The following is a 27,445-nucleotide window of genomic DNA, read 5'->3' on the forward strand; positions in this document are numbered from 1 at the left end:
GCAAATATTTTTTATTTTGCAACTCAAGATAAAAAACCTCCAAAGATTCAGATGAAATCAACTGTGTCTGTGACTTATTTTTAAGTGTGAAAAGTGGTCAGTGCATTACCAACACCTGTATCTGGAAATTTCTTTCCATATTCTGCTATGTTATTGATGAGCTGCATCTGGGAGCATCGTGCTCACATTGTGTTGTACATTGGCTTGTGAACGGGACTGGAATTCAGAGCCAAGAAGGACCTGAGAACCGGGGTGCTAATCCCTTATGTCTTAGGTATTTGTACCAAGCACCCATTTTATTCCATTTGATTTTGGACCATATTTTCCCCAACCAGGAAACTTTCTGAAACGATTTAAACCTTATAGAAACTCAAGTTCTGCCCACTAGCAACAATTTCAGTAAAAATATACCAATTGGCTGTTCTTTAGCGTCAGTCCAGTTGCAGACAGACACTCTGTTGGTTTACATTGCTAAACACCTCAGTACACTTGCCAGCTACACTTGCCATGGGAGTTAGTGATTTCTCTCACCATTCTGGACTGTCAGCACTTGGAATCAAGTTCTGTCTAGGTTATGTATTATCATTAGCAAAGCCTAACATCTCCAGTCCCACCTTCGTTACCTAGTTCTTGTTTTTGTGCGTGAACACCTATATGCGTGTGCCTGAGTGTAGAGTGCACCTGCGTCATACGCGGGCATGCCTTACACGGATTTCAGCATACACTAAAAGTCACATTGGGAAAAGGGCCGGCATGCCTCATAAGGGTTAATGGCGCTTCATTCATTTAAATAGGGCTCGGGAATATACGGAATTCGTCTAATGCCGGGGGGGGGGGGGAGGGGGTCCGGAACTACTGAGGTCCCTGTTGCCCCAATCTCTCCTTTGAACTAAGTATGAAATTCCCCTAAAAGCATAGCACTTGGGGGTGTCCTCCCCAGACTCCAGCAATCAGGTAATAAAGGGCCTCTGGAATCAACCATGGAACTAAGCAAGCTCAGATTGTAAAAGAAACATTAGAGAAAAAGGGATTTTTGTGTCGCCCTTTCATCTCTTCATGGGCCAATAGTGTGATGCGGCAGCTACAAAGGCCCAAGTGATTCTAGGCTGCATCAATGCAAGAATAGTTTCTAGATCAAGGGAAGTAATAGTGCCACTCTATTCTGCTTTGGTCAGCCCTCACTTGGAATAATCCTGTGTCCAGTTCTGGGCCCCACAATTCAAAAAGGATGTTGACAAATTGGAGCATGCCCAAAGAAGAGCAACCAAAGTGGTGTAGAGTCTGGGAACTATCAAGTTCTGTGAGGAACACTTTTAAGAGCTGGTTATGTTTAGCCTGGAGAAAAGAAGATAAAGAGTGGATATTATATCCAAGTTTAAATATTTGAAAGGTTGTCATGTTGCGCAAGGATCAAGCTTGCTTTTTGTTGCTACAGAGAAAAGGCGACACTACAATAGATGCAAGACACAGGGAAAGAGGTTCCACCTAAACATTAGGAGGAACTTTGTGACAGTAAGAGCTCTTTGACAGTGGAATATACTCCTTTAGAGTCTGGTGGAGTTCTCTCATTTGGATGTCTTTAAAGAGAGGCTGGATGGCCATCTCTTGGGGGTGATTTGAATGTGTATTCCTACATGGCAGAAGGGGTTGAACTGGATGGCCCTTGTGGTCTATTCCAACTCTATGATTCTATTATTCTAGTGGAACCATAGAAACATAATAATATAGGATAAAAGGACCCTCAGTCTTTATAGAAAGAGCAATGGATTCAGGTTCCTTACCTACAGAAGCCACATTCTCATAATTGTCCATCATTACATAACTGTACAAATGTTTCTGTTTCTTTGTCAACAGATTCCATTCATCCTCTGAGAAATATACTGCCACATCTGCAAAGGTCACCTGAAATAGAAAATAGCCCTCATCCAGAGAGTGACTAAGCAAAAGGGGAGGAAAGCACATGGTGCATCCGAAATATTAGTATTTCATCACTTCAGAAATCAGTCCAGGAAATAAACTTTAAATTTTGGCTGGGATATTGAGGATGGATTAGGATACTCACTATCCCAGCACATATAGTACATTTAGCCACCAAAGAATTGTGGTGCATTTAGATATTTCTTGCCAAATTTCAGAGGCAAACGTCATTTTAAATAAGGGCCACTGGGCCCACCCCCAATTTAGATCCAGAGACATTCTCCCATATCCCCCAACATTTCGCAGATTGGAAAAGCAAGACATATATGGACAAGCAATCCAGAAGGGGGTGAAGATGGCCAAAGTTGTTTATGAGGAAGATCACACAAGCTAGGAAGGGCACATCAGTTTGCTTTTGCTTCAGCCTCTTGGGAAGGGCATATCCTGCCTCCTTCTTTCCTCTCCTCTCCGCACTTTTGAGTTGATGGGCTGCAAACTGAATGGCACTCAGGAACTGAAGTGAGCTGAGAAGGGGGAAAGTGGGATGGGGTATTTTTAAAAGTCCCTGAAAAAGTGGGGTGAGAGAGGCTTAACCAGGACTGTCTCTGCTAAATTGGGAGAGTATGTTCTCCGCTTGCTTTCATGAACTGGCCCAGCACTGACACAGATGAAACTAATAGTCAAGAACCTAGACTCACCAAAGAGTTCTTGTACCTCTGCATCCTCTTTCTCTTGGAGCCCAACTCCCTCCGCTTGGCCTCTGTGTCAGCCATCAGGTGGGCAGGGGTCCTGGTGGTCTTGCACTTGGGTCACTTCCAGAAAGAGAGGCCCAAAGCCGTGTACGAAGAGGCCGAGATGAAGTTCCTGACAAAAGGGACCAGGGTTAGGGTAGGCTTGGTAAGAAACCCGGCAGCGCTCAAAGACACAGAGAATGGCATCCTACTGATGGCATGCGCAGGTTATATATGCCTCCTTTACGCCGATGCAGAGGTGGGTATCCCCTTCCTCCCTCTGCACCAAACAAAGCCCCCTGGACCTAGCATAGATTCACTGCAGTTCCCCTACACAACAGCTATTCCATGCCTTGTGAGAGTGGTGGGGAATCAGGGGATGGGGAATTGGAAAGGGCCTTGTCTATATCCCTGTAGCTAGATGTGAAATGAGTGCACCATCTCCACAAGTACCCAGTGGTCCTCAGAGGAAGATGTCTTCATTTTGCTTCTGGCTACAGAAACACGGCTGTATGCTTCTCGAATACCTCGCACCCGACACTCTCAGCAGGCATGGAATGGCCATGCGGGATGGCATCCACAACTCTATGGTAGGACCTGGGTCAGTGAATGGCCAGTTTTAGCCTCATTCCACCCAGAACAACACTGGAGCGTGGAGGGTTTTGCTGAGTCAGGCTGTGTGGTCTAGTGGGCCCCTCATTCTCCCAAACCAGTTGCCCTCCATCCCCCAGGGAGGCCCCTGGTCAGGTAGGGCAGGAAAGGAGCTCTCTCTTCTCTTCTTGCTCCCCTTGCATTGTATCATGCCCTCCTCCCAAGGTTGGGGGGCATCAGAGGATTGAGCTGATGGGAAGGGAGCACCTGATTTACACATGCAGGACTAAATCCTAACCTGGAACCTATACTATGCTTTGTCCTGATCAGAGGAGAATCACTGAATCAGTTGGCATTACCTATAGTTTGACTCGCCAGTCACTTATGGATTCAGTGGGTCTAATCTCTAGGGTTAACCAACAGGATTCATGCCACCTCAGTTTTTTTAAATGAAGAAATGCTGTTTCAAAGTCATGGATGAGAATTAGACTACTCTTTCATGTAGAGGAGGAGGAGGAGGACCTGTTTTATGTCCCATGTAGAGAAGATCTAGCTCCTGGACTGGATAAGATATGCACTACTTTATGGATCTGATCCACAGCCTCCCCTCATCATGCTCCCATCCTCATTTTGACACTGGTGAAAATAATCATTTCATTATTACAAATGAGAGTGTTCATCTAAGTTTAACTGCTGTGTTTCTGTCTGTCAGTCATAGCTAGGGCATGAGGTGTGCAGCTCCTCTCTCTGCTTGCTGAGGCCATCCAGAAATCCTTATATGTATATTTGTGTGCAGTGTTTCTGAACAGACCCATTGTCAAAATCACATTCATTTTCACTTCTTTTTGTATATTTTTAAAAGGTATGCACACCACTTGATGCAATAAAATTCTATAAATGCATAGGTTTAAGATTAAAGATTGCATCCTGGATTATGCTTATTTTTGGGAAGAGAGGACATATGTAAATTCATTTTATAAACTCAGTAAAACAAATACCTCACAAAGCTCTAGTAAACAACACATACACATATATTCCCCACACAAAGGACCATGTGTCTGGGGTCTGGAAATCTCACTTCCACCTTCTGGGAAGACAATGCTGCCAGAAACTGAATTTGGGGCTTTATGCCTGCAAAGCATGGGCTCAGTCTCTCAGCTGCAACCCTTCCACACAATCCTGGACTGAAGCATTTAAACAAAGATCCTCTTCCAGCTTCAGGGATAAAGGCCTACCTTCAGTACAAAGACACTGATTCCTGCAGCCCCAGAAAGGCCTCTCCTTCTGTCCTTTATGGCCGGAGCTTCCCTGGGTCAGAGGCCGTCTCCTCAGCCGTAGAGAAGGGTTGCTCTGAGTGCGAAGGAGGAGGAGGTCCAAGGACTGAGGGAGGGAAGGCAATGGGGAAAAGGTCAGTGCCAATGGCCATGGAGGGAAGAAGGTGACAATGCCAAGGAAACTCCTCTGAGTCCCAGCCATTCTAGGAATGAATGGCAGGAGTGAGTCCAGGGGGCTGAGGGGGTCTCCTTTCCCAAAGGGGGAGGAAAGGACCGGTGGACCCTCCCCAGCTAGGGCCCAAAGGGAGGGTCTCTTTCCCAACTCTCTCTCCCAGCCCTCAAATCCCAGCCTCCCCACTGGCCCTGAGTCCCTGCCTCTTCTTCCTCAGAGCCCCCCACAGGCCCCTTCCTTCCTTCCTTCCCCCCAAAATGGAGGGGCAGAGGCACAAAGAGACACACTTCCTTCCTTTTGGCCCAAGGAGCCTGGCCTCCTTCTGACTCTGAAGCCTCAAGAGAGAAAGAGAAGCCTCTGTTCAACTGAGGCCTCAGAGAAGGTTCCGGAACATTATTCCCCACAGTCACAAGCAGCAGAAAATGGCCTCCGGAACACAAAATGGCCAGGGATGGTGGAAGGGACTGGGATTCCAACCAATCAGTTCTAGGGATAGTGGGAGGGACTGGGATTCTAGAACACAAAATGGCCACCAGAACACAAAATGGCCACTGGGATACAAAATGGCTGCCTCTTCCTCATCGCTTGGCAGTTGGCAGTTTGAGGCCTTCAGGGAATCCAAATTGGTGGATGAAAGGGCCCCAAAGTCGGAAGGGATCCCAAATAGGATTTCCAAACCTTAACAACACCTAGACATTTTCCTGATGCTATTGAAAGTGAAACTGATCCCCTCCTTAATTACAATCAATAGTGAAGGATGTTAATACTAATATTAAGAGTGCCCATCGTCCGCAACCCAGCTCAGGTCTTGACCGCTCAGGGAGGCCAGTCCAGCTTCAGGTGGCCCTCCATCCGTCTGTCCGTCCGTCCGTCCGTCCGTCCGTCCTCCTTTCCTTCTGCATTCCTCCTCTTTTCCCCAGCATCAGCCCCTTTCCCAAGAAGACTGCATCTGCACTATAGAAATAAAGCACTTTGACACCGCTTTAACCGCTCAGTGCTATGGAATCCTGGGATTTTATCTTTGGACACTTAGCCTTCTCTGCCAGAGAGCTCTCATGCCACAACAAACTACAGATCCCAGGATTCCATAAGATGGAGCCAGGAGAGTTAAAGTGGTTTCTAATCAGATGATTTCTGTAGTGCAGATAGAGCCCAAGTCAGTTGTAAAAGGATAGAAGCAACCAAGTGAAATTTTTATTCTGTTAAAAATGGTTTTACTTTTTTAAAATATAAGCAGTTTGTTTTTCTGTCTAATCCCTATTCTTCTAGTTGTTGTTTCTTTGTATGTTGGTTTGTTTCATTCTTGGTAATATGAGTTATTCTGGTCGGTCTCCTTCCTTCTTGCCTGAAAGTCTATTAATAAGAAAACTGGGGAGTCTTTTTAAACTTTCCAGAGGAGCCACTTTTGGCCTTGTTTGGGGGACTAACCTCCTCTTAGAAGCCAAAGCCCTATGTTTCTGAATAATAATAATAAGGCTTGTATTAAAACTATCCTCCCATTTCTGATCCCTTTTAAAACCCATGTTCCCCAGAAGGAGCAGAGCTTTGTAATAAGAAAACCCTCTCAGAAAAGAGACACAAAAGACACACAAAGAGACACACTTCCTTCCTTTTGGCCCAAGGAGCCTGGCCTCCTTCTGACTCTGGAGCCTCAGGAGAGAAAGAGAAGCCTCTGTTCAACTGAGGCCATAGAGAAGGTTCTGGAACATTGTTCCCCACAGTCACAAGCAGCACAAAATGGCCACCAGAACACAAAATGGCTGCTAGAATACAAAATGGCTGCCAGAACACAAAATGGCCACCAGAACACAAAATGGCTGCTAGAAGACAAAATGACTACCAGAACACAAAATTGCTGCCGGAACACAAAATGGTCACTGGAACACAAAATGGCTGCTAGAATACAAAATGGCTGCCAGAACACAAAATGGCCACCAGAACACAAAATGGCTGCTAGAAGACAAAATGACTACCAGAACACAAAATTGCTGCCGGAACACAAAATGTTTGCTGTACCACAAAATGGCTGCCAGAACACAAAATGGTCACTGGAACACAAAATGGCCGCTGGGACAAAAAATGGCTACTTCTGTCTGAGCGCTTGGCAGTTGGCAGTTGGAGGCCTTCAGGGAGAGAGAGACCGAGGGAAGAGTGGAAGGAGGTCCTGGAGGGAGGGGGCCTTGGGAGATATAGGGCCTTCCTGAGATATTCGGTGTTCACTTCTTAACAAAGGGGTTTCTGGCCTCATAAAGGATTTGGGGCAAACTGGACCTGAAAGGCAGTAGTAGCCTTTTCTCTTACCAATGGGATTTAAAGTGTATTTCCTGGACTGGATCTCCCAGCATCCACATGGCCAGAGAGAGGAGGGGTCGTGCCTTGCAGTAAGGCCCCTCCAATCCTTCTGAACCAAGGACTACAACTCCCACATCTTCTTTCTTTCTTTCTTTCTTTCTTTCTTTCTTTCTTTCTTTCTTTCTCCCTAGCTGCCTTGTGTTAGTGGTGTTACTGGACTTGTTGTCGTTGTGTGCCTCCAAGTTGTTCCTGACCTATGCTGACCCTAAGGGAAGCTCTTTGCAGGCTTTTATTGGCAAGATTTGTCCAGAAGTGGTTTTGTAAGTGCCTCTCTCTGAGGCTGAGAGAGTGTAACTTGCCTAAGGTCATTCAGTGGGTTTCCGTGGCTAAAAAGGCATTCGAACCCTGGGCTCCAGGGTCATAGTCCAATACTCCAGCCACTAAACCATGTTGGCTCTTTCTTGAGGCTTTGTCGTTTTTTGTGGAGTGGCTCTAAGTCATTGTCGACTTCTGGGGAGCCTCTCCTGGGTTTTTCTTGGCAAGAGCTGTTCAGAGGAGGTTTGCCATTGCCTTCCCTGAGGCTGAGAGAGTGTGACTTCTTGCCCAATGGACCCAGCTGGTTTCATGGTGGAGTGAGGCACTGGACTCTGGCCTCCAGAGTTCTAACCCAACACATAAACCACTGCACCACACTGCCTCCCATTCCCATGTACAACCTGAGAAATAACTGCAGGTTTTTTTCTTCATGTGTATCTTCAAGTCACTTCTAATTTATGGCAACCCTAAGGCAACCTTATCATGAGGTTTCTTTGGCAGGTTTCTTCAGAGAGGGGTTGCCATTGCCATTCTCTGAGGCTGAGAAAGTGTGACTTCCCAAGGGCCGCCTAAGTCCAAAACACACTGCAGCAATAATCCAATCTGAGATTGCTTTAACTGCCCTAGCTGAGCTCAGTGCTAAGGAATTCTGGGAAATTTAGTTTTCTGAGACATTGAGCCTTCTCTGTCAGAGAGCTCTGGTGCCACAATAAACTCCAGTTCCCAGCACTGGGCCAGGGAAGTTAAAGCGCTCTCAGACTGGACTATTGCTGCTGTGTGTTTTGGACCTTACTTGGCCGCAAACTGTCCATAGCCTGCAATGCATCTCCTAATTCTGTTGGCAGTCCCTCCCTCCCAACACTTTCTCATTTCCCCCCAAAACCAGCATAAAGCTGGCAGATGGAAAGAGGTTTTAAAGCAGCATTTAAATATGCATTATTTGTTTTTAAAAGACTAAATGTCCCAAATGCTATTATCAGTTTCGTAGCTATTATTACAGAAAGACGTAGAGTGCAAACTCCTCAAGTACCTTTATTTTCTGGAGTGAGATGGGCTTTTCCAACTGACTCACTTTGATGATCTCCGGTGGTCCAAGCAGCCAAACCGCGGCCCTGTAATAATAATAATAATAATAATAATAATAATAATAATAATAATGTTTTTATACCCCTCTCTTCAGCCAAAAGGCTATCTGAGTGTCTTACAAATTGTTAATTAGACATTTAGACATTATGGCTCTTAGCCCAGCAAACCCTTAACTTCCTTAAATCTCGCTGCCATCATCCAGTGAATTATAAGAGGATTTCCCTTAACCTTCACTGGGACCAGTTAAGGAACCTTATTTCTACTTCTTTACTGATCTTCCCAAGCATCAACTGAGCCAAAACACGTGTAAAAGGAGCGTCAAGTAGAAGATACTCCAAGGAGATATTTAATATAAATAACAAAATATAACTAAAATGTAAGTCATACAAGATATTAAGAATCTTGCAGGTTACAATATTTGTAAGTATATAATATACAATTCACACAAGCTATTAAAATAATAAATAGACCTAAACATCCAATTCTGAGACTAACTTCCAAGATCCGCTCTTTAACACTCTCTCTCTCGATCTCCAACCGACACAGTTCCCCCAACTGTCTCTTGGTCTCTCAGGCCTTATACCTCCTTCTCACGGAAGCTTCCAGAAGAACCTTTATCTTGCTCTCTGATTGGTCAAGAGAGCCTTCCGTAGCAGTGATGTCATTCTGCATTTGCATAAACCTCCCTTTACTGCCTGAAGAAGACCTCCATTGACTGGAGCCCAGTCATTACACTTTCCCAAGGCAAGGCTTGCACCTATTTCCCAATGTTGTTCTTGGGGTCTGCCTTCCAGTTGTTTCCAGGTCTTATGGGAGTCTCTGAAGGGGTTTTGTTGGCAGGTTTCTTCAGAGTGGGTTTCCCATGGCCATCCTCTGAGGCTGAGAGAGTGTGACTTGCCCAAGGCTTCAGTGGTTTTGAAGCCTTTTTGCTTTATCTTCTAGAAGGAAGCTGAGGTGTTGCTTCTTGCATTGAAGAATGAGAGGAACCTTGTGGCATCCAAAAGGCTAACATTCTCTGGAGTTATGTCTGATAATATGAATATATAGGATTGCAATCCCTGTTCGTTTATTAAAAGGTTTATAGTGCACCCCATATCATAGAATCTCATAGCTATGTCCCTTAATAGCAGTTAACCAAATTAAACAGTATATAAAACAAAAACATGGAACAAGCTAGACAAGAGGCCTCCAGGCTGCACCTGGCTCTTTTGCATTGGTGGCGGCAGTGGAGCTGCGGCTGTGAGGAGGCCAAGCCTCAGACACCTCTCCGCCGTCGCCGCCGGCAACTCCTGTGGTGGTGATGGTGACGGCGGAGAGGAGGCCAAGGAGAGTGCCAGAGGCGTCCTCTCCGCCGCTGCCTTTGCGTGAGGGCCAGGTGCTGGGCTGGAGTCTTCTTGGCCTCCAACACCCAAACCTGGCCCTTTTGTGCTTGCGGTGGCAGCGAGGAGGCTGAGGAGGCATCTGGTGTTGCTGCTCCGCCACCTCGGGCTCCCGTTGCCAAGGCCAGGGGAAAGGCGAGGTGTTTCTCCTGGAGGCCAAGTGTGCTGGCAGTGGAGCAAAGGCCGAGGAGTACTGCCAGAGGCCTCTTCGGCCCCCTCTCCACTGCCGCCATGGCGCAAGGGCCGTGTGGGGCTATTGGAGGCCAAGAGGCCTCTGGGTCACCACCCAGCCCTTCCACGGTGGCAGCAGTGGGGGCATGCAGGCCGAGGTGGAGAGGAGGCCTCTGGCGCTGATCCTCTGCCTCCTCTTCGCTGCCACCACAGCAATCACTGCCACCTCCGCAGAAGGGACGGATGGTGGGCTGGAGCCCTCTTGGCCTCCAACATCCCCACGCGGCCTTTCCCCCGACCGTGGCGGTGAGGAGGGAAAAAGTTGGGGAGGGGAGGAGAGGAGAGGGACTTTTGTCCCCAATGTTGGCACGTGTGGATTTGAGCATACGCGGATTTTGGTATACGCCGGGGGGCGGAACGGATCCCCCACGTATACCAGGGCCCCACTATATTTGCAAGCAAAGGAGGGCCAAGAGAGCCCTGGAGAGCCTTGCCTTGGGGTGGCTCTGGATCTCTGGTGCCTAACAAACTACAAATCCCAGGATTCCTCAGGATGGAGCCAGGAGAGTTAACACAGTTTCGAACTGGAATATTTCTGCAGTGCAGACACAGCCTGAGCTGGTTGTAAAAGGGTAGAAGCGCCCAAGTCTGGTTTTTTTCCTCTCTTAATAATGCTTTTACTTTCAAAAACTAAGCGCTTTGTTTTGTTATTTTTGTTGTTGTTTGTTTGTTTCATTCTTGGTAATATGAGATGGTCTGGTTTGTCAACTTCATTCATGCATTAAAATCTCTTAATAATAAAACTGAAGAGACTTTTAAAACCTCCCAGAGGAGCTACTTTTAGCCTTTTGGCGGGGGGGGGGGGGGGATCCTCCTCTTAGAAGCCAAAGCCTGATGTTATGAAGAATAATAATAATGCTTGTATTAAAACTATCCTCTCCATTTCTGATCCCTTTTAAAACCCATGTTCCCTAGAAGGAGCAGAGCTGTGTCTATTTGAAAAGACACACAAAACACACAAAAATAAACACACTTCCTTCCTTTTGGCCCAAGGAGCCTGGCTTCCTTATCTCTCTAAAGCCTCAGGAGAGAAAGAGAGACCTCTGTTCAACTGAGGCCTAAGAGAAGGTTCTGGAACATTATTCACCACAGTCACAAGCAGCACAAAATGGCCGCCAGAACACAAGGAGGCAGGGACTGGGATTCCAGCCAATCAGGGCCAGGGACACAAAATGGCTGCCAGAAAACAAAATGGCCTCTGGAACAGAAAATGTGAGTCTGGGGCAGGGGGTGGGGTCTTCCAGGTCCTCTGCCCCCATTGGCCAGCCTCAAGAAGAGGAGGAGCTTCTGCTTCTCTATTTAGCTCTGCGTGCGGAAAAGTGACCGAGGAGAGAAGCAGAGTGTCAGAGGGAGAAAGAGACAGATAGAGTGACAGGAAGGAAGGAGGAGAGAGGAGTAGAGTGTAAGAGAGATAAAGAGACAGACAGGAAGGGAGGAAGGAAGGAAGGAAGGAGAGAGGAGCAGAGTGTCAGAGGGAGAAAGAGACAGATAGAGAGACAGGAAGGAAGGAGGAGAGAGGAGTAGAGTGTAAGAGAGATAAAGAGACAGACAGGAAGGGAGGAAGGAAGGAAGGAAGGAAGGAGAGAGGAGTAGAGTGTAAGAGAGAGAAAGAGACAGACAGAGAGGGAGGAAGGAAGGAAGGAAGGAGAGAGGAGCAGAGTGTCAGAGGGAGAAAGAGACAGATAGAGAGACAGGAAGGAAGGAGGAGAGAGGAGTAGAGTGTAAGAGAGATAAAGAGACAGACAGGAAGGGAGGAAGGAAGGAAGGAAGGAAGGAGAGAGGAGTAGAGTGTAAGAGAGAGAAAGAGACAGACAGAGAGGGAGGAAGGAAGGAAGGAAGGAGAGAGGAGCAGAGTGTCAGAGGGAGAAAGAGACAGATAGAGAGACAGGAAGGAAGGAGGAGAGAGGAGTAGAGTGTAAGAGAGATAAAGAGACAGACAGGAAGGGAGGAAGGAAGGAAGGAAGGAAGGAAGGAAGGAAGGAGAAAGGAGCAGAGTGTAAGAGAGAGAAAGAGACAGACAGAGAGGGAGGGAGGAAGGAAGGAAGGAAGGAGAGAGGAGCAGAGTGTCAGAGGGAGAAATAGACAGATAGAGAGACAGGAAGGAAGGAGGAGAGAGGAGTAGAGTGTAAGAGAGATAAAGAGACAGACAGGAAGGGAGGAAGGAAGGAAGGAAGGAGAGAGGAGCAGAGTGTAAGAGAGATAAAGAGACAGACAGGAAGGGAGGAAGGGAGGAAGGAGTGAGGGGAGTGAAGCGACAGCAGAGGGACACGGCCTGGAACCACTAGGCTTCACTGATGCACTGAGGTCTGTCTGGGCCTGGCTTGAGTCTACTGCTGCTGCTTTTCTTTGGCCACTGCCATTAAGGAGGGGAGGAAGGAGGCCCAGCAGCCCTTCTAGGCATGGCCCACTCTCTCTGAAGTCCCAAAGGGGATTCCAGTGCTTTTAATGGTGGCGCTCATGCTGTAGCAAAGATGATGATGATGATGATGATGATGATGATGATGATGATGATGATGATGATGATGATGATTTTATCAGGCCTAGGGGGGAGGATAGAGCTGCTGCCAGACCTTAATCATCATTAATGTCACCTTCCTGTGCCTTCTTGCTTTGCACCACTGTAATGGCCATGGCTCAGTGCTATGGAACTCTGGGAATGTTCTTTTGGTTTGGCATTTTAGGTGTTGTTAAGGTTTGGAAATACTGTTTGAAGACGCTTCCGACTTTGGGGCCCTTTCCTCCTCCATTATGGCTTCCCTGAAGGCCTCAAACTGCCAAGTGCTGAGACAGAGGTGGCCATTTTGTGCAGCTTGTGACTGTGGGGAATAATGTTCCAGAACCTTCTCTGAGCCTCAGTTGAACAGAGGCTTCTCTTTCTCTCCTGAGGCTCCAGAGTCAGAAGGAGGCCAGGCTCCTTGGGCCAAAAGGAAGGAAGTGTGTCTCTTTGTGTGTCTTTTGTGTGTATGTTTTCTGAGAGGGTTTTCGTAATACACAGCTCTGATCCTTCTGGGGAACATGGGTTTTAAAAGGGATCAGAAATGGGGAGGATAGTTTTAATACAAGCCTTATTCTTCTGCTTCACAAACATTAGGCTTTGGCTTCTAAGAGGAGGCTAGTCCCCCAAACAAGGCCAAAAGTGGCTCCTTTGGGAGGTTTTAAAAGCCTCCCTAGTTTCCTTATTAATAGATTTTGAGGCAAGAAGGAAGGAGACAGACCAGAATAACTCATATTACCAAGAATGAAACAAACAAAAAGAGAAACAAACAACAACAAGAAGAATAAGGATTAGACAGAAAAACAAACTGCTTATATTTTAAAAAAGCAAAACCATTTTTTACAGGATAAAAATTTGACTTGGGTGCCTCTATTCTTTTACAACCAACTTAGGCTGTATCTGCACTGCAGAAATAATCTGTTTCGAAACTGCTTTAACTCTCCTGGTTCCATCCTATGGAATCCTGGGATTTGTAGTTTGTTGTGGCATGAGAGCTCTCAGGCAGAGAAGGCTAATGTCCCAAAGGTAAAATCCCAGGATTCCATAGCACCGAGCAGTTAAAGCGGTGTCAAAGTGTCTTATTTCTAAGTGCGGATGCAGCCTTCTTGGGAAAGGGGCTGATGCTGGAGAAGAGAGGAGGAATGCAGAAGGAAAGGAGGACGGACGGAGGGCCACCTGCAGCTGGACTGGCCTCCCTGAGCGGTCAAGACCTGAGCTGGGTTGTGGACAATGGGCACTCTTAATATCAATATTAATATCTTTCACTATTGATTGTAATTAAGGAGGGGATCAGATTCCTCCTTTCAATAGCATCAGGAAAATGTTTAGGTGTTGTTAAGTTTGCAAATCCTGTTTGGGGTCCCTTCCGACTTTAGGGCCCTTTCATCCTCCATTTTGGGTTCCCTGAAGGCTGCCAACTGCCAAGCACTGAGGCAGAGGGAGCCATTTTGTGTCCTGGCAGCCATTTTGTGTCCCGGTGGACTTTTTCGTTTCTGTCAGCCATTTTGTGTTCTGGTGGACATTTTGTGCTGCTTGTGAATGTGGGGAATAATGTTCCGGAACATTCACTGAAGCCTCAGTTGAACATGTCAGGGAATGAAATGGATGTGGCCACTAGGTGGAGCTGTTGTGCAAGTTATATATATATACAGCTCTAGTGGCAGTTATATGTGTCAGCATTCAAACAGTGCATCATTGGAATGTTGATGCAACTGTCAACTGTCCTTCCTAACTGTCACTGAGAGACAGAGTGAGACAGTTGGTGTGTGAGAGCAACTGCCTCTCTGTGGATGGTGTTACTGTGGCTGCGTCACAGGTTGTGTTATTATTGTTGGTTGGTGTAAATAGTGTGTATTAGAGACGGTTGTCCAATACACTGTGTATATATATATATATATATATATATATATTGTAAATATTGCAAACGAAGATTAAAGTCCTCATGAAGAGTGAAGGCTTGTTCTGTGGTTATTTCTCAAGCCTGGAGCTCATGACCGTTTGCAGTGGTGAAGGAATATTTCCTTCTTGACCAGAATACCTTTGCAGACATCTCCACAGATTCCTTCTCCCTGGCGTCCTGTCGATGTGGTTCAACTCTGCAGGTGGTCGTGGTGGACAAAGCACGTCTTTCCACACGCCCCAACAGAACAGAGGTTCCTCTTTCTCTCTCTGAGGCTCCAGAGCGAGAAGGAGGCCAAAAAGAGGGTTGTGTGTCCCTTTGTGCCTCTGACCCTCCATTTTGGGGGGAAGGAAGGAAGGAAGGAAGGAAGGAAGGAAGGAAGGAAGGAAGGGGCCTGTGGGGGTCTGAGGAAGGGAGGCAGGACCAGTGGAGAGGCTGGGCTTTGGGGGCTGAGAGAGAGAGAGGTGGGGAAAGAGACCCTCCCTTTGGGCCCTAGCTAGGGAGGGTCCACCGGTCCTTGCCTCCCCCTTTGGGAAAGGAGACCCCCTCAGCCCCTGGACTAACTCCTGACACTCATTCCTAGAATGGCTGGGACTCAGAGGAGTTTCCTAGGCATTGTCACCTTCTGCCCTCCATGGCCATTGGCACTGACCTTTTCCCATTGCCTTCCCTCCCTCAGCCCTGTGGACCTCCTCCTCCTTCGCACTCACAGCAACCCTTCTCTATGGCTGAGGAGACGGCCTCTGACCCAGGGAAGCTCCGGCCATAAAGGACTGCAGAAGAGGCCTTTCTGGGGCTGAAGAAGTCAGTGTCTTTGTACTGAAGGTAGGTCTTTATTCCTGGAGCTGAAAGATGACCTTTGTTTAAATGTTTCAGTCCAGAATTGTATGGAAATGTTGCAGCTGAGAGAGTGAGCCCATGCTTTGCAGGCATTGAGTCCCAAATTCGCTCTCTAACAGCATTGTCTTCCCAGAAGGTGGAAGGGAGATTTCCAGACCTCAGACCCACAGTGCGCAAGTGAGTCCTTTTTATGGGAACTGTGTGTGTATGTGTTGTTTACTAGAACTTTGTGAAATATTAGTTTCACTGGGTTTATAAAAGGAATTTATATACGTCTTCACTTACCCCAAATGAGCATAATCCAGGGTGCAATATTCAAGTCATAAACCTATACATTTATAGATATTTGTTATATCAAGTGCAACATATTCAGCAGTTTGCATCTTTTTAAAAAATATTCAAGGGAAAATGAAGAAATTGTGATTTTAACAATAGATCCATTCAGAAACAATGCACACAAATGTATATGCCTCAGTTTCTATGTGGCTTTAGCAAGAAGAGGGAGGAGGTTCATACTTCATGCTCCTGCTATGACTGACATAGGAAACGCAGCACTTAAACTTAGAAAAATAGTCTCATCTGCAAAAATACAGTAATTATTTTGACCAGTGTTTAAATGGGGAGGGGGCCATGATGAGGGGAGGACATGGATTAGATCTGTAAGGTAATTCATGTCTCATCCAGCCCTAGAGCTAGAGCTTCTTCACCTGGGACATAAAGCAGGTCCTCCCCCTCCTCCTCTGTGTGAAAGAGAAGTCAAATTCTCATCAGTGATGATGACACAGCATGAAAAATTTGTATTCCTGAATTTAAAAATCTGAGGAGTCCAGAATCCTGTTGGTTAACCCTAGAGAGCAGACCCACTGAAACCATAAGTGACTGGTGGGTCAACATGTAGATAAACCCAATTGATTCAGTGATTCTACTCTGATCAGGACTAGGCATAGGATACAGGCTAAAATTTAGACCTGCATGTGGCTGGAACAGGATATTCCCAAGACAAGATGGATAGACAACAGTGTGGAAAATGGGCACTCTCCACATGGGCAAAGACACTCTCAGAATTGTGACTTCTCTGCATGCAGAAGGCTGCCATGGGAATTGGGTGCTCCCTTTCCATCAGCTCAATCCTCTGGTGCCCCCTGATCCTGGGAGAAGGGCTGGATCCCATGGAAGGGGAGCAGCCTGAGAAGAGAGAGCTCCTTTCCTGCCCTTCTTGACCGGGGGCCTCCCTGGGGAAGGACCATTTGTAGACCCTTTCCACCCAGAGCAAGACTGGAGCATAGAGAGTTCTGCCGGTTTGGCCATTGGGAGAATGAGGAACCACCAGGCCAGACAGCCTGACCCAGCAAAACCCTCTATGCTCCAGTGTTGCTCCGAGTGGAATCAGACTACAACTGGCCATTCAGTGACCCAGGTCCTACCATACAGTTGTGGAAGCCATCCCGCATGGCCATTCCATGCCTGGTGAGAGTGTTGGTGTGCGGTATTAGAGAAGCATCCAGCTGTGTTTCTGTAGTCAGAAGCAAAATGAAGAAATCTTCCTCTGAGGGCATTGTGGACCTCTGCAGGTTTCAGCAGATAATGCACTCATTTCACATCCAGCTATGAGGACATAGTCAGGACCCTTTCCAATTCCCCATCCCCAGCTACTCTCACAAGGCATGGAGTAACTGATGTGTAGGGGAGCTGCAGTGAGTCTGTGCTAGGTCCAGGGGGTTTTGTTTGGTGCAGAGGGAGGAAGGGGATGCTCACCTCTACATCGGCCCAAAAGAGGCATATGTTACCTGCGTATGTCATCAGCAGGATGCTTTTCTCTGTGTCTTTGACTGCTGCAGGGTTTCTTGCTAAACCAAGCCTTACCCTGGTCTCTTTTCTCAGGAACTTCATCACGATCCCCTTGTACACAGCGTTGGGACATTGTTTGCTGGAAGTGACCAAAGTGCAGGGCCACCAGGATCCCCCTGCCCACCTGATGGCCAACACAAAGGCCAAGCAGACGTTGCTGGGCTCCAACAGAAAGAGGCTGCCGAGGGTTAACAGCTCTTTGGTAAGTTGCCATCCTGACTGTTATTTTCATCTTTGTCTGGGCTGGATCATGAAAGCAAGCGAAGAAGATACTGTCCCAGTTTGGCAGAGAGAGTCTTGGTTAATCCTCTGTCTCCTCATTTTTTCAGGGGCTTAGGAAATGTCCTATTTCACTCTCCTCCTCCCATTTCCTCCTTTCTCCTCAGGTCAGTTCAGTTGCTGCAAAGTGCATTCCAGGTTCAAAAGAGTCTACAGCCCATCAATGCAAAAGAGGGGAGAGGGGAGGAGAGAAGGGGGCAGGGTCTTGCCCTTGCCAGGAGTCTAAGCCAAAAGCAAAATGCTGTACCCTTTCTCGCTTGTGTGATCTTTATCATTAACAACTTTGGCCATCTTGACCCACTTCTGGTGTTGCTTGTCCACATGTGTGTTGCTTTCGCCATCTGTGAAATGCTGGATGATATGGAAGAATATCTCTGGACTTAAATTGAGGGTGGGCCCAGTGGCCCTCAAGCCCAGAGTACTCCCCAGAACTGTTTATTAAAAATGAAATTTGCCTCTGTAATTAGGTGAAATATGGCTATATGAAAACTAATATACATGTTGGAATAGCCAGTATGTTAATCAATCAATAATATTCCAGAAATGGCCGAAATTATATTGTTTATCATATTGTATATTATATTGAAAGGATTCGAGACAAACTGGATCTCAAAGGCTGTAGCTTTTTGCTTTCTTGCAGAATTTAAAGTTTATTTCCTGGACTGAATTCTGAAGTGTTGAAATAATATTTGCGATGCACCATGTGCTTTCCTCCCCTTTTGTTTAGTCACTCTCTGGATCAGGGCTATTTTGTATTGCAGGTGACCTTTGCGGATGTGGCTGTATATTTCACTGAGGAGGAATGGAAACTGTTAACGAAGAAACAGAGACTGATGTACAGTTATGTGATGATGGAGAATTATGGAAACGTAGCCTCTGTGGGTAAGGAACCTGAATCCATTTCACTTCCTGTGAAGACTGAGGGCCCTTTCATAATTCACTGTCCGAGTGTTATGATTTCACGTTAGAATTGTAAAATCAAAGAGTTGAAATAGACCACAAGGACCATCCGGTTCAATATTCTGCCATGCAGGAATAGACATTCAAAGCACCCCTGAGAGATGGCCATCCAGCCTCTGTTTAAAGACCTCCAAAGAAAGCTCCACCAAACTCTGAGGGAGTATATTCCACTGTTGAAGAGCTCTTACTATCAGGAAGTTCCTCCTAAGGTTTAAGTGGAATCTCTTGTCCCTGTGGCTTGCATGCATTGTTCCATGTCCATTAATTTGAAATTAATAATAATAATAATAATAATAAACCGTAATGCGATGCCACCATGCTCTGATGGAGTATATTCCACTGTTGAATAGCTCTTATTGTCAGGAAGTTCCTCCTAATATTTTGGTGGAACCTTTTTTCCTGTGGCTTGTGTGATCGAGTTTGGATTTATATAAATTTTGGGTACCAAGCGATCAAAAACCATGACCCCTGACTGACCCCATCACAGCCGCCATTATCCCAAAAGCGAGCTGACCACGTAGCCAGACAAGCCTAGCAGGCCATGGCTAAAGCAGAAAGGTAGATTTAAACCTTTAAAACCAGTTCTGGGAGTTGCCATTGTCGCAGGCAACATGAATGAGGACAAAGGAAGTTTGCCTCACCTATTGATGGTATTAAGTACCCAGCCATCTACATAGTAGTCTTCTCCCAAAGAAGTGGCAGACCCTTTTGTGTATCCATTGTTTAACTTTAGTCTTAGTCAATAGATAGCCATGAAGACCTTTGTTCTGCAGGTAGCTATAGCCTGAGGATACGTTTCGCAGTATAAATAAGACCCAGATTCCAGCCCTCCTTTGGGCTTTGTGAGCTGCAGTTCCAAACCTCAACTCTGTCGAGCAATCGCTCCGGAGCTGTCTTGGGCACTGTGCCCTGCTGAAATCACTTGGGCAAGCCAAAGCCCACTGTCTCTTTCGGGCCTCTTGTTAGCTTAGCCCGCTGGAACTTAGCTCCTAGCCATCGCGGTTGCCGCTTGCTTTCTGTTCCCCGCTGCCGTGTTCACTTACCAACATCCCTAACATCTGTCGCTTGGAGAAGACTCCTAAGGTAAATATTTCAACGGTGCCTCTATCCTTTCTCCTTTACCCCCAACTCTTCCCCTCCCTTGCTTTAGCATTGAATGTGCATGTGCGTGTGTGATCCCTTTTTAGTTGTGTGGCTTTAATAAATGTTTATATTTTAATTGCAACTCATTGACATTGCAGTCTCTGTTTCTTCAGGTTGGACTATATGACCTCTGGTATACACATAGGGACCCAATCCGCTGCGTGCGTTGTTAGGACACGCCTCTTGTAAATTTGAGCTAATTAAATTCCCCTGATTCGATCCTTCCTAACACTTGTGTCCATTGTTCTGTGTCCTTTGTTCTAGAGCAGCAGAAAGCAAGCTTGCTCCATACTCAGTATCTCTTCAAATACTTGAACAGGGCTGTCATATCCACTCTTAACCTTCTCTTCTCCAAGCTAAACATACCCAGCTCCCTAAGTCATTCCTCAGAGAGTATGGTTTCCAGACCATTCACCATTTTGGTTTCCTTCCTCTGGACATGCTCCAGTTTCTCAACATCTGTTTAAATTGTGGTGCCCAGAACTGGACACAGGATTATTGCAATTGAGCCCTGACCAAAACAGAATAGAGTGGAACTATTACTTCCCTTGATCTTGACACTATACTCCTATTGATACAGCCTAGGATCACATTGGCCTTTTTAGCTGTTGCATCACACTGTTGACACATGTTTAACTTGTGCTCTACTACCATTCCTAGTTCCCTTTCACACGTAATTTAATTGTCATAACAACTTCCTGTGGAATCTTGGAATTTCTAGTTTTAGTGAGGCACTATTGTTCTCCACTTTGTAAGGATTCTCAATATCCAATCCTAAACTGCCAATTCTGGAATTTTGTGGGAAGGAGCCATGGAGATTAATGCTTTTTGCCCCTAAATGGTCCTCAGCCCATTCCTGAGCAAGTTTCCTGGCTTTTGTGGCCCCTCTTCCAGCCTTTTGGGGCTCTGGAGAGGCTTCATGGGAAAAAGGCCTCCCTTGGCCCTGCAATGGATCAGAGAGGGCCCAACAGTGGCAAAATGGCCTCCACTTCCACAAAGGGATGCTGTGGGATATTGAGGGGCAAAACATTAAACCATATTTTTAGGCAACACAATTTGGGGTTTCCCCTGAGATCCCCTGGGGTCCAATGTGACCACCCCACTTCCCAACAGTAGTTCATCCCTGTCTTAGAGATGCCTTAAGGTTGTTTTAAGGCTCATCCCTCACACTTGACCCTCACTAATATCAGAAACCAGGTCCCAGACTCCTTGTTCTGCCTTTCCTAATGCATTAGTTGTATAATGATTGTCTTGCCTTTCTCAAGAAATGAGCCTCAAAGTGTCCCTTTTGTGCATCACACTCTGTGGGTGTGTGTCTGTCATAGAGAGATGGAGGCAATGTGAAAAACAGAAAGGCAGGGAAGAGATGCTGAAGATGAAATGGTAAAGCAGTGCAGATGGGCAATAGGGAAGGTTGGAGAGTGAAAGGAGAAAAGGAAGGGGATCAGGCCTCTGGGATCCAGGAGGGGAAGGCAGGAGCAAAGCCAGGATCGCCTAGCTTGAAAAACACACAAAGCATCACAAGAAGTAATTTGCATTGTAGCAATAAGGGTAAACATCAATCCATAAAATGAAATCCTAAACCTGGCAGGTAAAAATTGTCCCAAATAACTTTGAGAAATATAGACTTAAAATAGTAACTTTGGCACGGTTGCTTAGAAAGTTGTATCCTAATCAAGTATCTCCCAAGCTGAGTTATATAACATTTCAAGCAGAATACAAGCTGCACATGGCGTGTTTATAGTGTTTATAGTGGCAACCCACTCATTAACTTCAAACTTCTAAAATGATTCATATAAAACAGAACAGTCAAATGGATATAGTGCAGAAAACACCGTATACAATCCTATTAATTCCAAAATGGAAGTTGTATAAAAATGTAATAACCTGACTCTGGGTCATAATTATTTCAAGATATTTCATGGGTGTTTCTACATCTGTTCCAAAAAAAATCTGCTACAAATAATCACAGATGCACAATATCTGGCAACTTTAACAGTTACCTGCTCCTAATAATAATAATAATAATAATATGTTTTATTTATATACCGCTATTCCGCGATGATCATAGCGGTGTACAGTAAAATCATAATACAATAAAAAACACAGTTAAAGGAGGGAGAAGTCTCATCCTTCAGGCAGTCCAAGATGTTGCTGGTCTGCCTGATCTCTCCCTCTGAGGCCGAGATGACAGTTGAGGAGGGAGGGGCCTCTTCCTTCAGGCAGTCCAAGATGTTGCTGGGTCTGCCTGATGACTCCCTCTGAGGCCAAGATGACAGTTGAAGAGGGAGGGGCCTCTTCCTTCAGGCAGTCCAAGATGTTGCTGGGTCTGCCTGATGGCTCCCTCTGAGGCCGAGATGACAGTTGAGGAGGGAGGGGCCTCTTCCTTCAGGCAGTCCAAGATGTTGCTGGGTCTGCCTGATGGATCCCTCTGAGGCCGAGATGACAGTTGAGGAGGGAGGGGCCTCTTCCTTCAGGCAGTCCAAGATGTTGCTGGTCTGCCTGATCTCTCCCTCTGAGGCCGAGATGACAGTTGAGGAGGGAGGGGCCTCTTCCTTCAGGCAGTCCAAGATGTTGCTGGGTCTGCCTGATGACTCCCTCTGAGGCCAAGATGACAGTTGAAGAGGGAGGGGCCTCTTCCTTCAGGCAGTCCAAGATGTTGCTGGGTCTGCCTGATGGCTCCCTCTGAGGCCGAGATGACAGTTGAGGAGGGAGGGGCCTCTTCCTTCAGGCAGTCCAAGATGTTGCTGGTCTGCCTGATGGCTCCCTCTGAGGCCGAGATGACAGTTGAGGAGGGAGGGGCCTCTTCCTTCAGGCAGTCCAAGATGTTGCTGGGTCTGCCTGATGGCTCCCTCTGAGGCCGAGATGACAGTTGAGGAGGGAGGGGCCTCTTCCTTCAGGCAGTCCCTGATGTTGCTGGGTCTGCCTGATGGCTCCCTCTGAGGCCTAGATGACAGTTGAGGAGGGAGGGGCCTCTTCCTTCAGGCAGTCCAAGATGTTGCTGGTCTGCCTGATGGCTCCCTCTGAGGCCGAGATGACAGTTGAGGAGGGAGGGGCCTCTTCCTTCAGGCAGTCCCTGATGTTGCTGGTCTGCCTGATGACTCCCTCTGAGGCCGAGATGACAGTTGAGGAGGGAGGGGCCTCTTCCTTCAGGCAGTCCAAGATGTTGCTGGGTCTGCCTGATGACTCCCTCTGAGGCCAAGATGACAGTTGAAGAGGGAGGGGCCTCTTCCTTCAGGCAGTCCAAGATGTTGCTGGGTCTGCCTGATGACTCCCTCTGAGGCCGAGATGACAGTTGAGGAGGGAGGGGCCTCTTCCTTCAGGCAGTCCAAGATGTTGCTGGGTCTGCCTGATGGCTCCCTCTGAGGCCGAGATGACAGTTTAGGAGGGAGGGGCCTCTTCCTTCAGGCAGTCCAAGATGTTGCTGGGTCTGCCTGATGGCTCCCTCTGAGGCCGAGATGACAGTTGAGGAGGGAGGGGCCTCTTCCTTCAGGCAGTCTTTTTTGCAATATTTGCAAGCTCTCCTCTCCGACTTCCATCAACTTCACCATCCCTTGTACACACAACTCTAATCCACACCAATCCACATGTGAGCTGTATACTGTATTGGTTGTGAGTCATCTCCTCGTGCCACACAGCATGAAGGGACCTCTGCAGTTAGCTTCCATCATGCCTTGGTCTCTGACTCAGGACTTTATGGCAGTCTCACAGGATATGATGCCACTTGCCAATCACACTATTTCTCCACATGTTTAATAGAATATTTTTGCAACATTCCTTTTTCTGACTATCTGCTTCCAGTGATTCCCTTAAGTCCCCCTCCAATCTCTTCTTTGTTAACTCCTATAAATAAGGATACAATTGTTCCATGGATTTAGGGGCATAAGTAGTACGGTCATCCTTGGGTTACTAACAGAAACTCTCTTAATTTAATCTCTAATAAGGAGGGGTTAATGAGGGCTAAATCATGGGTAACACCCTCCTCCCTTAACGCTGATTTTCAGTCTTATCTGTCACTGTGCTTCTTTACAGAAAAATATTTGAGTCATGAGAGAATCCACACAGGAAAGAAGTCACATAAATGCCAGCATTGTGGGAGACATTTTGCTTACAAGTCAATCCTTGTCATGCATCGAAGGGTCCATACAGGAGAGAAGCCATACAAATGCCAGCATTGTGGGAAATGTTTTTCTCAGAAGTCAGACCTAGTGAAACATCAGAGAGTCCACACCGGAGAGAAGCCATACAAATGCCAGCGTTGTGGTAAATGTTTTCCTCGGAGGTCACACCTAGTGACACATCAGAGAGTCCACACAGGAGAGAAGCCATACAAATGCCAGCGTTGTGGGAAATGTTTTTCTCAGAAGTCAGACCTAGTGAGACATCAGAGAGTCCACACAGGAGAGAAGCCATACAAATGCCAGCGTTGTGGTAAATGTTTTCCTCGGAGGTCACACCTAGTGATACATCAGAGAGTCCACACAGGAGAGAAGCCATACAAATGCCAGCGTTGTGGGAAATGTTTTTATATGAAGTCAGTCCTAGTGACACATCAAAGAGTCCACACAGGAGAGAAGCCATACAAATGCCAGCATTGTGGGAAATGTCTTTCTCAGAAGTCAGTCCTAGTGACACATCAAAGAGTCCACACAGGAGAGAAGCCATACAAATGCCAGCATTGTGAGAAATGTTTTACTTCGAAGTCAAACCTAGTGACACATCAGAGAATCCACACAGGAGAGAAGCCATACAAATGCCAGGGTTGTGGGAAATGTTTTTCTTTGAAGTCAAACCTAGTGACACATCAGAGAATCCACACAGGAGAGAAGCCATACAAATGCCAGCGTTGTGGGAAATGTTTTTCTTTGAAGTCAAACCTAGTGACACATCAGAGAATCCACACAGGAGAGAAGCCATACAAATGCCAGCATTGTGAGAAATGTTTTACTTCGAAGTCAAACCTAGTGACACATCAGAGAGTCCACACAGGAGCGAAGCCACACAAATCTCAGCAGTAAACTAACATTATTTTTGTCAGTAAGGAATACAAAATATTTTCAATCCGACGGTGCTAAGAAAAGGCCCTTGTGATTTTGTTTGTAAGGTTTCTCTGTCCATATGTCTGTTTGTTTTAAAGTTGTATTTTGTTAAGTTTAGGTTTTATTTGCTAATAGTATCGATAGTTGCTATGGGTTGTCTATTTGGCTGGGGATTGTGGGTCATGGTATAGGTTAGCTAGATGAGGGGTTGGGATTTGTTGCAGCTGTCTAGAATATTTATGGGAATGATAGCTTTTGCATTGTGTGGGATGTTGGCTGAAGAAAGTCGGAGGCTGCTATTAACAGAAAGGGCTAGTTTCTAGGGATGGCAAAGGGGGGCTTGTTACCTGTGGGGCATAGACTGTAGGAATTGGAGGGGGGAGCTAGGCTTGGAAGAGGGAGCAGTTTTAGGTGTTTGGGGTTTTAATGTATTGTTTGCTTGGAATGGGCAGTTCTGGCTTAACCACTGAATTTTTGACTCTGTGTTCTTAATAAAGTTCTTTACTATTTCAACACACTGGACTCTTAAATGCACAGAAGTTGTGAATTTGTGCTAAACTGACCCTTTATTCCCTCCTCAGTTTTCTGTTCCATTCCCAGCCATATGAACAGCAGAGGCAAACACACACAAACACAAACATAGAAGATACACAGAGAGAGCTTTATTTCCAAAGCAGAGCCTTCCTTTCCTGCCTTTTCCTCCTGAGTCCAGCTCTGCACCTTGGGCTCGCCTGGAGTCTCCTCAAAGGAAGAAAGAAGGGAAGAAAGGGGAGACTGCTGAATCCCCAGCGCATACCTTCCTTTCCCGCAAAGGCCACCAGTGGAATAAGCAGCAGAAGCAGCAGAGAGGCCCTTGCAAATCCTGCACATGTTGAGGAGGGGCCTCGAGGGGGATGTTGAGGTCGCCCAGGACCAAAAGCCTAGGTGACTCCAGCAGCATCTCAGAGACCAGTTGTGTCAGCTCCGCTAGGGAGTCTGTTAAGGAACGGGGTGGACATTAAACCAACAGAATCCCTAGACTTCGCCTAGTCTTTAAGCTGAGGCAAATACATTTGATGTGGTCGATCATATGGATAGGTATCCTGCTCAAGGCAAGATTGTCTTTATGGACCAAAATGATGTCCCCTTACCTGCTCACTGAGGGAGAACCCGGCTGGTAAGGCCTGATCCCAGGTGGCTGAGCTATCATCACGCAGCCAGGTCTCCATGAAACAAGCCAGGTCAGCCTCTTCGTCCAGTAGGAGATCCTAGACTATCTGCGTTGTATTTTTGACTGACCTGGCATTACACATGGTTGGTTTGGTATGCTCTCCAGCCCTTTTGGGATAGAAGGGTGAATGGAAGGGGAGAGAGATATCTGTCAGGGTCCTAATTGCAGCCCATCTTGCAACACAAAAGGCAGTACTTTGAAAAAGGAATAGCTTTTATTGAAGAAGAAGTAATGGAAGTGACTTTTTTGTCAGGAATTAAAGAAGGTATAAACATATCCCTTTTATAACCATATGCATCCACCTCACTCCATTTACCAATGAAGCTAATTAATCGGGTAGCCCTTTCCCGCACAGCGTTCTCCCGCCCTTTTAGGTGCAGTGTCCTCCCATCCGGGATTCTGGCAGCTTTCCTAAAAGCAATGAAGCTCTCATGTGCCTTTTCTCAACCACTGCACCTGTGGCCTTGGACCACAGAACTCAGCCACACAACGGTTTTAATTTACATTATGGCTTAGCAATATGTATAGCTATCTATAATATAAAACCCTATCAATCTCCACATAATATGATACCACATGAAAATAAAATATGCCTAAACCCATAGCAACATAATATAATATAAAAATATCCATAACTCTCTATGTTTCCCCTCCTTTTCCAGAGACCAGTCTTTTAAACTCAAGCCTCTGTTAGAAGGATGATTCCCACACATTCCAATCCTAGCAAAGAAGCACATTCTTTAGCCATGATCTCCCTACCTCTTTCTAGTATCTTCTATTAAAGCACATATTAAAACATATTATTTTAACCCACCATAAATCCCATCTATCTTAACTCTAACCTAAACCTAAACCTATAACCCTTATGACATGAATCCCTAAATGAATAGATGCATAAATAAAGGTATTCATGACATAATGTGACCTCAGGCTGGTGCTCCTTACCTGAATGAGACTGGCCCATTGCGACCTCAGGCTGATGCTCCTTGCCTGCAGCAATGAGATGGGATCATTGTGAATTTAGGCTAATACTGCTTATCTGAAGGTTTGAGATGTGACCATTGCAACCTGAGGCTGATGCTGCTTGCCTGAAACACTGAGACTGGCCCATTGTGATCTCAGCCTGAGTTTCCTTGGCTGAAGCATTGAGAGAGTACTATTGTGACTTCAGGGTGGTGCTCTTTACCTGAAAGATTTAGACTGACCCATTGCAACCTCAGGCTTATGCTCCTTGCCTGAAGGATTGAGACGGGAGAATTGTCACTTCAAACTGGTGGTGTGTCCCTGAAGGATTGAGACTGGCCCATTGTGTGTCAGAGTTCTGTCATAAAGGGTAAAAATATTAGGGTTTGGTTATTAAAGTAGGAGTTATAGTTGCAGTCCATAGTAGGCAGTGTAGAGTGATGGGTTATAGAAAGCCCGTAATGGAAAATGATAGAATGACAGATGGAGTGGCTTTTAGATTAAGCAGGGCGTTTGGAGAGGGGCTGGGGTTGCAGCTGGAGATGGTTATCAAGGAGGAGTGAAGCTGGCTTGGGAAGACCGCTCTTCAAGGTGAGGCTGTCTGGGAGAAGGGAAGGGAAGTATACACAACCTTGGTATCTATGCAACCTCCGCTTGTGTTGCTTTAGGTTGGGAATTGGGGGCTCGATTAAAGAAGGTTGAGCAAGTTCCTTCGGACTTCAGACTTTGCAAAAAGGTGTTAATGGGTGTTTCTGCCTGGATTCATCAATAAAGCTTCTTT

The 27,445-nt window shown here is 46.4% G+C and overlaps 1 protein-coding gene across 1 annotated transcript in view; it reads left to right on the forward strand.

The window, feature by feature from the left end:
• Positions 1-2,899: 2,899 nt before the first annotated feature.
• Positions 2,900-27,445, forward strand: part of LOC149273990 (uncharacterized) — a 40,737-nt gene continuing 16,191 nt past the window's right edge. The window contains exons 1-4 of the mRNA XM_089505944.1: positions 2,900-2,907; positions 17,104-17,272; positions 18,111-18,231; positions 23,485-24,213. Of these exons, the coding sequence (XP_089362070.1) occupies positions 2,900-2,907; positions 17,104-17,272; positions 18,111-18,231; positions 23,485-24,213 (1,027 nt within the window). The remainder of the gene's footprint in view (positions 2,908-17,103; positions 17,273-18,110; positions 18,232-23,484; positions 24,214-27,445) is intronic.

Source organism: Sceloporus occidentalis, unplaced genomic scaffold (assembly GCF_023333645.1).
Source record: "Sceloporus occidentalis isolate IW3139 unplaced genomic scaffold, rSceOcc1.0.p SCAF_354, whole genome shotgun sequence".
NCBI lineage: Eukaryota > Metazoa > Chordata > Lepidosauria > Squamata > Phrynosomatidae > Sceloporus > Sceloporus occidentalis.